Source organism: Platalea leucorodia (genome assembly GCF_965183815.1).
Source record: "Platalea leucorodia genome assembly, chromosome: 17".
Taxonomy (NCBI): Eukaryota; Metazoa; Chordata; class Aves; order Pelecaniformes; family Threskiornithidae; genus Platalea; species Platalea leucorodia.
In genome coordinates, this window is record NC_138839.1 from 6559152 (window position 1) to 6570658 (window position 11507).

The following is an 11507-nucleotide window of genomic DNA, read 5'->3' on the forward strand; positions in this document are numbered from 1 at the left end:
GCTTATCGCAAGGGTTCAACATTGGAAACAAAGTAAGTACATCCATGAGGAAAGAATTGTGGAAATAGTGGCTTCTCAGTATTTTGCAAAGATATGATATGAAGTACAGACCATATCAGATATGGCATACATTTGTTCTCATTTTTTATCCTTATGATCCTGTGGCAGGACTGCATCATCTGTAGTTTGTTGCTGCGACAGCTGAACTTTTAGGATCGTTTTAAGCTGTACGTTGGTTAGCAGTTAATTGATTCTGGCACTTCTGAGTGTGCTTTACGCTGTGTCCTCCCACTACACGCCTATGAGGCACGTACTGTCTTCGCTCTGCGTTCTGCGGGAATTCTGTGCCTGGGATGACGATACTTACAGAAGGCTGCAGGTGCAGCTCAGTCTTGAACTCAAGCAACTGTAGCAGGTATTTTAGTTGTTGCATCTTTTATAATAGAAGGTGTAAGGCTATTATTTCTCCTTTAACTTATCAGATTAAGTCACTTCTTAATGTCTGGAATGCACTGAAGCGTCCTTAGACAAAGCACTCTCTGTATTTATGAAGCAGACTTTTTCCAGAGCCAAGTAAGTAACAGGTTTGATATTATTTCTTCAAAATACTAGCAGCAATTGAATTGTTTCATAGGCTTATATTACCTGCCAATTTTCCTTTGTTTGAACTAAGGTTGTTTTATAATTATTTCAAGGGGATAAAAATTGTTCCCAGGCTGAAAGTCCGTAGGCCAAGTTACAGCCCAGAGCGGGCTTTTATCAATAAATTTTATGCAAACCTGAAAAAACAAGTTTACAATGGAAACACTGACAGAATTTGAGCTATACCAGAACCAGTAAGTTACTGCTTTAAATGGGTTGGAATGATGAGGTGGTTAAACTGGGACACCTTTATGAATGCGGCACATTGACGACAGTTGCTGGAAGTTGTGGCAGCAAGAACTGGGTCTAGCGGAAGAAAATGACTACCAGAGAGCGTGGGGGAGCGCCCCGTGGCCAGGGGTCACTTTGGAGGGCTTGCGAGGCTGATCTGCACACCAGTGCTTCTCAGCTAGAAGGGACTCGGGGTTTTGGTGGCAGGCAGGCAGCACAGCAGGTGACGTCTCTCTGAAGAGCCTCTTCCGTTAAATACTGGTTTCAGGTGCCAGAATTGCACCTCCTTGCACTTACAGCTGTTGTTTGTGCAGGATTTGGGGTGTCCTTGCACGGTTACGGTTCAAAATCTGTATCCATGCTCAAGTTGGGCTTTTTGAAGAGATGCCAGTGCTGTGCTCTCACCAAGAGGACAGGTTAGAAATTCCACATACACATTTTAAATGAAAAGTTGTAGTGATTGCTGTGTCGGTCATAGCGTTTTTCCTTGTTGCTTTTTTTCTCTCAGGAGAAGTTGCTACGTTTCCTAAAGTTGTTTTATTCTGAATAATAATTCTAGGTGTGATACTGAGGAACCTGAAAGGTGCAATAGCAAAAACACACACACACTTGTATTTGTATATGATTTTAGAAGTGTTTTGTTTTCACAGAATATCATCTGTTGATATACAAAGTTTGATACCTTCTGTTATTTATTTTTAATGTTTTTGTCAAAGCAATCTAGGGACACTTCCAAGGAAATTTTTTAGGTCCAAAAGACACTCAAAGATGAGTAACAGTTACTGTTCTCAAAAACACTGTGTATTTATGCACCTCAGGAAGAATCACATCTACATACCTGATAGTGTAAACCTGATAGGGGTAAACATGTAGGGAAGGAACAAGGATAAAAGTAACGCTGTAAAACACGCGATGTCTCTTGTAGTGTTTTCCAGTCTAAGTTGGTAAATGATGATCACCAATAATACCTGAACAACTTCCTTCCATCAGTGGGTCAGCAATCTGATTGATTACAAAACTTCTGGCTTAAAAGTGGTCAACTGAATCACAAGAATTCTGTGAACTGTTAAGCAAAAGCCAACCAATTAACACTGTTAACTGGTTTTAGTGTGCATACAGTCATCTGACATGAGATTCTCCAGCGTTCAGCTTTGTCTGAGCAGCGAAGAACTGGAGTGTGTGCCTCAACCTTCTGACACCATTTCCAATCTCTTTGTGTCTTCATTCAGCAGCACTCTTCCCTGCTGTGACCAGTAGACGCGAGGGCATTTCTGTCTTGTATTGCCTTTGTGTGCTTATTAAAAAAGAATCAGCAAATCTGTTGAGTGCATGTTTAATGTAACACAGATGTGGGCACACCACCGTTCATCTGCTTTACAAATCTTCAGCTTTTTGTATTTCATCAGCATTGGTTATTATTTACAGAATGTAACTTGAGACAGTAGAACAAATTTTTAGATTAAAAAAATCAAGTCGTGTGGAATGTTTTTAGCTGTCCAGACCAAACAGACCAGTTTGCCAAGGGGCTGATGGACTACATCAATGCAATTTATGCTAGCACTAGTGGCACTGGGTTGAAAAGCAGCTGACTTTCTTATCACCAGGATGAGAATTCTCTTTTATCAACAGGGTGCACACTTTAGCATGGAGGAGCCCTGGGGACAGTAAGCACTGTACTTTTAAATACTTCTTTCATTTGAAAACACAAACAAAACCTAAAAGCACCACACAACCAAACCCACAACTCGGGAATTGCCACGCCTACCAGAAATTCATTGTGGTGCCTAGCACTTTTGTAGTACTAGTACCTTCTCTCTGACCTGCTTCTAAGCCAGACATCAGAAACCAGTGTTCGCTGATGTTCTGGTTTCTACGGGATAGGTCTGACTGAAAGGCCCTATTCTTCCCTCATTTCTACAGGAGCCTTGCCTGCTATGCTTCAGATACCTCTTCTCACGGTACTACAGAATATTAGAGAAAATAGCACAGCTGAATGTTTATTTGAAAGGTGGTTAATGTAAAAACCGTTATGCAGTGTTGTTGCTCGCTCCCGTACGGATGATTATTTAACTTCCCTGAATACGTAATAGGAAAGTGTCTAACTAAAAATTTATTGTTTGGCCAATAGTTAATTAAAACCTGCACATTACACTGCAGACATCTGCTCTTTAAACTCGGCGGTAGAAGCCGCAGGTGCTGTAGGGAGGTTTAACAGCCAATGGGGGCTTCCTGGATCAGTGAAATGTTGCCGTGTTACTGCTTTTGGGAGTCAGGAAGCAGGACAAACAGCAAGACGTGAGTTACACTGCTTGGAACCCTTTCATTTCTTGGGAACTTTGCCTCAACATTTTGCCTTTCACGAAGGCAAACACATACTTTTGTTTACTACTTTGTAAGAATCTAATAGGTAAAAACAGGCACTTATTTCTGTGCCTTTGGTGTAGGTTCAGAAAGATAACAATACTGTCATGTAACTCTACCTGGTACAGATGAATCCTCTTTGTATCTAAAAATCTAAGGGGCAGGAGAGGTGACTTGCTCCAGAGTCGTAGTACTTAATAGTGATGTTCTAACCAGTGTGTACAGCTGTTATTCAGTGGAATAATTTTAACATATACATAGGTTGTAGAAGTCATCTCTTTACGTAGCGTTTAGGTTATTCTGACTCAGAGAAATGCTACTAACGGAAGAACACAGTTTTACAACATTGCACTTCTTGCAGATGAGGAAAACTAAGTACCTTTATGCGGCACGTGGCAATTTTCATGCTGGCATTTTTAGCTTGGATGTGTAACGCTGTAATTACCTAATGAATGTCTAACCAAAACCGAAAGCAGTGCAGCAGGACAGATAAAGCAGTGAGAACATCTGTCAGCAGAGGTAAAACTGAAAATTTGACTGGTAACATTTTACTGGCACTATTAATGACAACATTTGTTATGGTTTCTTAAGCCCTTGCTCTGTTTTGCATTCTTTTAGTTGGAGAATTTCCACTCTTCATTTCATCCTCCCTGCTGACAAACTGACTTTCCATCTTGACGTAACCATAGTTCAACTGAAGTGAAGTCAAGAGCTTTTTGTTTCTCCTAAAGTTTCTCTCAAAGAGGATCAGTGATAAGCACTACTTCTGAACCACTGTAATTTGTTACGCGGGTCAGGGCTGTAATAATCTCATTAACAAAATCAGAACTCACCAGATAGTCAGAATGTATTACAAATATAAATTGGCTGATGTTTTGCTGTGCTGTGCTGGAAAGCCAGTATCTTGTTTGCAAAATAATGTTGTTGATACCAGACAGAGCGACAGTCACCAAAACAGACTGAGAGGCCAGTCGCCCAGCGGAGAGCAGCGAAGATGATACAAAGCCCTGAATGACACCTAAGAGATTCTGTTCCAGTAACAGTTACTGCAGCCAGGAAGGGAAGGGGCAAAACCCCATGTCTGTCACCATTAAACAGCAAGGGTGTCAAAGACTCGAAGGGAAACAAATGTTAAAAGGGTGCATGGGTTTCAAGTCTGGGACAGGACTGCTGAAAGGGAAAGGTAACAAAGGAACAAGGCTCCAGAGAAAACATCTGCAGAAAGCAAAGCTTAGAAGGCAAGTACTCTTGTGTGCTATTGCCAAGCGGCTTAAAAAGAAAACGCGAGGTTACATGGGCTATTTTTCCTGTCTTTTGATCAAAAAGGATAGAAGCAGTTCATTGTACAGGATCTTTACAAAGCATCAAGATGGGAAGTAGAGAGCACTAATCAAAAATGGTGCATTTGGCTTGGAAAATTACTAACGGCAGTAGCCTGAACGAGAGATGAAAAGGCATGTGGCAGACCCAGTGATGCTGTTGGGAAAGGACAGAGAATAAAGAAGGGCTAGGCAGCCTGTAACACTATTCTTCAGGGGTAGGGCGTTCCAGAAGCTTAAAGGAATTCAGAATATTATTTTTTAACAAAATACTGCTAAGGGAGGAACCTAGCCTGCAGTTCTTTAGCACTCTAGCCAGTATCAACCTCTGATGTCTGTTAGGCCACATGTGTGTGTCTTTTTGTCATTTTTTTAATAGATGCTCAAGAAAGGTAAAGTATGCTAAACCCTACTACAGAAACTCTAAATAACCATGGATTTTTATTTTGTTTTAACTGCATGTTCCTATTTCTATAACCCTTCAATTTTCAAACTACTGATGCTCTCAATCAACGTGAGCTCTATCCCGGTCGATGCACTCTTAGTTTTCTGTGGAGAAGTGAGAAGAAACAGTCAAATCTGCAGAGAGTATACTTAGTTTAGGTTGCTTCTTCCTATTAATTTAGCACACTGCTCCTTAATTGTAGAGGAAAACTGGGAGACATTTCTTTGAAATGTGAAGCTATATGAATAGACCCCCTGTCTTCCAGGTCAAGTATTACAGAATCTGTGTGCTGTATTTGTGAAGACCTTGTATTTTTCAAGGCTTTGTCACACCTCATATTTCAAAATAAATAAAACTTAGTGTGTTGACAGGTTTAAGTGGAAGGAAGCACTGCCGTTGCACTAAGTCATTATTCTGCATCTCTTCTGCATGCAGGACACAAGCGGAGAGAGTGAGGAAGCCACGCTGCTGTAGGGGACCTCAAGGGCTCTTGCCCCGCTATTTAGAAAGTCAAGCAGAAGGCCAAGAACAGCTGTTCAGACTGACCGACAACATCCAAGATGAGTTGTAAGTACTGACTTAGTTACTTCTGTTTGCTGCCATTGTATCTTCATGTCTTTGGGGAAGAGGGACTAAAATGGCTTTACGCACGCGTGTGCACATATGCGCATACGTTTCGTTTGTCTTCTCTTGGTATGGATTAGCAGCGCAGCCTGAGCACCTGACAGCTTCCACGCTGGCCTGTCCACCAGCTGCACGCAAACATCGCTGCAGGTGCCACAGGGCTCCTTTGGTCCACGTGCGGCTAACTGCCGCTGATCACACAGCACATACAGGCCGGGGAAGAATCGGAGCCTTGCTTTGTTGACTCCTGCTCCTGTTCGTGTCCCTGGTCCCCTTCTATCGTTACAAAAAATGAAATCTCAGTAAGTTTCTAAGTAATTGTTAGTCCATTTAACATGCATAACACATGTCCAACCCTCCACATGCATTGATAAAACAAGGGCATGTTTTAACCCTGTGCTCTTCTTCCTCTGCAACACGCACACAGGCAGAGCTGGTCTCTCTTCCTGTACCTGTCCCTTATCGTCTGCTTCTCACAGCCCAAAGCCTAGGACAGTGGCTCGTGATTCCGTGACAGCAACAGGGGAGCCGCCACTGACCTGCACGGAGCGAGCTCTGAGGTGGCTCTGGTTTAGATGTGAGAGAAGCTAACTTGGATAGCTGTGGTACACGCTATTCCTAAGCTATGGCTGTTAACAGTTAATAACCTGCAAAAGTTATTTTTTTTCCCAGAAAAGCCAATACTGAATAATTTGCAGGGGTAGTACACTAAAGGCACATCTACGTTTGAATGCTCTGGATGTGGGTTCACGAAAGCAAGTGAAAAGAGCGTATAAATGTTGTTAGTGGTCACGTTTGAGAGCATGAAAAAAACCACATACAGAGTGAACGCGTGGAAAGATACCTGTGCGTTTGTTTCTACAGGAGATGTCAGTTTGTTGGATTGGGGTCTTAAGGCCTAATTCATTACTTAACGCGAGCTTTACCACAGCTATCTGAACAGCTGTTTTCAGTGGAGAGTGTAAGATACTGTGGTTTGCATCTAGTGGCCATCAGAGGATCTGCCGAGGCAAAGCAGTTAAAACTGGCGATGGTGAAGCGCGTGGCTGGGGGGTACCAATTCAGCAGCATCTCTTCATCTAGCCCGTGTCCGTGACCAGGCTCTGAAGGCCGTGTGCTACTCTGGGTTCTACCTTGAGCTGCCTGCGAGGAAGAGTTTGTAATCCACCACTTTTTTGCAGCCCTGTGATCTTATACTCTCGTTATCCTGTTTTCATCTCATTTAAGAGTCTTTACGCATATACGGTCTGGCTCTTGGGTAGGGAGAATTGAAAGAGAGCAATTTGTGACCAAAAAAGTTGTCAACTTTTTGCAAGTGTAGCCCGTAAGCAGATCAGTGGGCTTTTGTCATCGAGTCACACTGTTCATGCACTGTGACTTTCACCATTAGGAACATCATGCAACAAGAAAACAGTGTTTCTTGTCATGGAAAATAAGTACAAAATTATGCCTCTGACTTTTATCCTAGTATCGTAATCAGAAACACATTTAAAGACCTGATTATTTGCATATTTTCCTTCAGAGTTAAATCCATAAAAAGGGGTTTAATACCTTGCTCTACTGTTCTAACTAAATGTTTCCACATTTTTTCCAGTTAGGCTCACTGTTTCACTTCTGGAAAATATTGTGTAATTACTTCCTGATGTTGTTAAAAAACCCACAAATTCTCCAGAGATCTGGTTGCTTCTACTTTGTTCTACTGGATCATGTTTCATTTAATTTTTCATTTTATTAATTTGAGATCTTTTTAATAGTGTAGCAGTATGGGTTTAAAAAAAAAAAAGTAGTATCTTGAAGTAGTGTCTTAAAAGGTTAAATACCCATTTTGAGAACTAGACACAGAGAAGAAAGTTGGCAAGAGAAAATCTGTAATGATGCATGACTCAAACTTAGAACAAAATGTAGAGCTTGAACTACAAATTAGCTAATGTTTCTGTGCTTCACCATTAAATCACTGACCTCTGTTTCCATTCCTCAAAATATATACATGACACCAGTGAAAATCTTATATGGAAAATTAAGATATGTTATCGGTTGCTCTTATGGAGAAAATACAAACCTGGAGTCTGATTACCCAGTTGTTTCTGCTGAGCTTTATAGTAGCTCTTAGTGCTTCAGTCCTCTCCACGGATGTCCCCCGTATCGCGGGCGGCAATACCATACATCAGGAAACAGCTGTTCTGCTTTTGTGGGTATACAAAGCCTCCTCAAGTTCGTCAGCGTTGCTGTGACGATTGCTAAGGACAGTGGTACAGCATTAGGGGTTTCGCATCATCACCTTTTCAGCTTCTTTCCCCGCTGGAAAAGAAGCAAGGCAAGCCAGTGTGCCAGCAAGTCTCCTCTGGTTCCGCTTCTAGCGGAAGTCTGACCCGAGTCAAAGCTAGGATCTCTGTAAAATACTGTTCTTGCTTTTATGTGCCTGTCCTAAGGAACAAGTCTGTTATTCTGCAGGCTACAATGCTGCTCTATTTTAAAATTAAGTTTTCTATGACACTCCATAAAAAAATATCACTCTCCATCCTCCTTAACTTATTTCAAAGATTTATGCCAAAGCGTTTGATGGAAAACTGAGGGGCAATTGCTAGTTTCAGTAACTGCATTAACAGTGTCTTTCACCTAGGTTTTTTTTAAGATGAAATACACATTTTTGGCCGTTTTATTTTACTTAAAGGAACGCAATTCAATTATCCTATCCTGTAGTTTTATCCAAGGTTAGAGCTGGGCAAAGTATATTACAGGCTTTTTTTTTTTTTTTTTTTTTTTTTTTTAAATTTAACTAGAACGGCTGTGCTCTTCTCAGCACTTACTTACATGAAAATATGAGTTGTTAACTTGAGTAAGTGCGTGTGCCTTTCTCAAGTTTATGGAAGCAAGGGTATTTGTCAGCTGACATGGCTAGGAGGCACAGGACAGGGAAAAGACAAGTTCAGTGCACAATACCATCCTTCAGAGGACTATCAATAGAAAAGTACTGGAATTATTCTTTTATACCACAAAAAGAAACTGTGATCTGACCTCTTGAAATATTTTTGGCTATTAAAATCCCATTTATAGCATGGGTTCATTTGGATATAGCTCAGAGTAATTTGTGCAAAGTGTTACATAAATGGTAGCGCCGACAGTAGTTTTGGAGATGATCAGCTTTTCTGAGCTACCAAAAACGCTTAGTACGGACACTCTTCATTGATTTCAAAGACAGGGAGTACTTTGCAGAACGTATTAGGACAACAGCAGATGGATTTGTACAGGCGACGGTTCAGAAAACAGCAATTTTGAACCCACCTGACAGCATGAGAATCCTAGTTTTACAGATACGCTTCTACTGCTGCGGGCTGTTGACAGAGCATTATTACTCTGTCTAACACTCTTTCTTAGTCATGATTTCATATTTAATTTTCTGAACTTTTCAGCATTTTAAAAAGCCCATTAATGAGGTTCATTTCAGTAGTAAATCAGAAGTGGGGGAGAAGCGTTTGTGTGCGAAATACCTATTTGACTTTTGCATTCCTTACTGTTACTTTTTTACACATCAACCTTTTCAGCCATCATAATTCTCAATATTCTTAACCCACTCTTTTCTACCTCCACTATTCATCACTCAGACTAATCTCTCTGGGGAAACCTGCTTGCTGCTTAACCTTTCACCCCAGTGTTAAACAGCTAATTTCTCTTTTCGAGCTACTGATCCAGGCAGCAGGTTAAACTTGTTTTTTGTTTTTAAAGGCAAGGGAGGTGTGTGGTAAAAGGAAGCACAGTAGGTTTACAATGTGTCGAAGGATAATGCTCTTGTCATAAATGTCTGCAAACCTTTCACGTATCAGCAATGGAACTGAAGTTAGTTACAATTAAACTTCAGTATCAGGACCTGCAGTGTTCCAATGCAAGGAAATTACTCTCCTTAAGCCTTGTTAAAGGATATTTTTATATGCCCTTTTAATGTCCGAAGCTAGAAGCCAGGCATTTAGAGCTAATACCTGATTTACAGCATCATCTTTTTTAACTGGGTGAGAGGGTACTTCATCAGCTTGATTTTTAGAACAGTTTAAATTAAATACAGATGAATTGTACATGTTTCGCTATGACTTTTTCTGAAAGACTTCTAAAGGTCACTCAAAACAGAACAGGTGAAGACATTTGTTAGTTTACTATTTTTAGCTTCAAGTGAATAATTTTTCTTTTTTTCTTCTTTGCAGCTTCATAGCAGTGGAGAACATAGACAGCTATTGCGTTCTCATTTCATCTAAAGCTGTTTATTTCCTCAAGAGCGGCGATTACACAGACCGCGAGGCCATCTTCCTAGAAGTCAAGTATGATGATCTCTACCACTGCCTTGTTTCAAAAGATCACGGGAACGTCTACATACAGTTGACGAAGAAAGCTGTTAATACAAGTAGTGGTGTAGCAATGCCAGGCCCATCACAACAAAAACCAATGGTAAGGATCTAGCACCTCTTGTTTCATTCAGAGGGGGTTTCTTTTCCCCTTTATGCACGTACTGGTGCTGGAAGTGTTTGTAGTCATTAGTGTTTGGTTTCCTGTGCTGCGCAACAATGAAAACTTTGTTCTGTCAGCAGTGAAAATAGCTGCTGCTGAAAAGGTTTAGGTGACAGCAGAACTTGCTCCCTAAGCTCCTGAGAAAAGCTGAAGGCAAAATCCTGCAGGCAGGAAAGTTACAGTAGGAAATGTGCCTTTACCTGAGAAGGGCTTTTAACTTTACAGTACGTACATGAAACTGAAGTCCTTTGCTGTCCATTTACTCTCGACTGCTCTTCTCCTCCTATACGTGGTATTTTTTTACTGCAAAGTATTTAAGATTGGAAAGAGTGTTTATGTCACGCGTGTAAAGGGTAATCGGAACTCTCACTTCTAAAACCCATTACAGGGGTTTTTTGCTTCATTACAGTAGTTGCTCAGGGGTCTGTTTTACAGACAAGGTTACAAGCTCACCCCTGACCCAAGTCAGTTTACATTCCAAACAGACAAGCCAGATAAAAGGTAGGAGGGGAAGCAAAGGAAATAACTCCAAATATTGCAAGATGTTTCTGCTCTCATCCTAAAATACCTCTCTCCATTTACCTGTCTCTCCCTCTCTCACTTCTTCCTTACTTCAGCCTCAGTGCTGAGAAGGAATCTCCACTGAAAGAGTTTTGTTCCTTACAGGAGACTTCAAACCTCATCCTTTCAGTTAGTGAAGTAATAAAAAATAAATATATTCTGCTTTAGACGATAGCAATACCACATTAAGAAAAATCACATTTCTTTTTGCAGGTGAAAGTGAAATCTGAAGTTCTTGCAGTAAAGCTATCTCAAGAAATAAACTATGCAAAGAGCCTTTATTATGAACAACAGCTTATGTTAAGACTCAGTGAAAACCAAGAACAATTAGAGCTGGACTCTTGAAACCTCTTCCTTACTGCCAGAGTGAATTGCAAGTGTCAGTCTGGAGCCGATGGTATTCTGTAACTAGAAAAAGTACTACACGGGAAGGAAATAAATATGATTTTAGTATTTAGCTACATGGAATCATTGTGCATAAGAAAACAAGTGAGGTGGGCTTTTTTTTTTTTTTTTTAAAAGCATTAGTTGTATAACAAAGATATAGCTGAAATGCATCTGGTTCTGGGAGAAGCCCTGTATTTTGCTAACATGTATATATGTAAAAGTGTTTCATGTAAATAAGAAAGTACAGACCAGGGTGTTGGTATAAATACAAGTCTGTTTACTGTGTAAAGAAATTAAAGGAGCTATGCTGAGTCTTACTGCACTACTTGAAACTAGCCATTCTCTCTCTCTTTTTCTTGAGAAAGCCGATTTTCACAGTGCAGGAATGTAGATAAAAGTTTAAAACATTAAGATAAAATTAGGAGTTAATTGCAGCTGTTGGA

General features: G+C 40.6%; 1 protein-coding gene across 4 annotated transcripts in view; it reads left to right on the forward strand.

Annotated features, from left to right (window-relative positions):
* The window catches only part of VPS13D (vacuolar protein sorting 13 homolog D), a 109309-nt gene extending 98175 nt beyond the window's left edge, over window positions 1–11134 (forward strand). For all 4 annotated transcript variants that reach the window (XM_082328884.1, XM_082328886.1, XM_082328885.1 and 1 more), the window contains 3 exons: window positions 5434–5565; window positions 9816–10056; window positions 10891–11134. In XM_082328884.1, the coding sequence (XP_082185010.1) occupies window positions 5434–5565; window positions 9816–10056; window positions 10891–11022 (505 nt within the window). In that variant the 3' untranslated portion in view covers window positions 11023–11134. The remainder of the gene's footprint in view (window positions 1–5433; window positions 5566–9815; window positions 10057–10890) is intronic.
* Window positions 11135–11507: the final 373 nt, after the last annotated feature.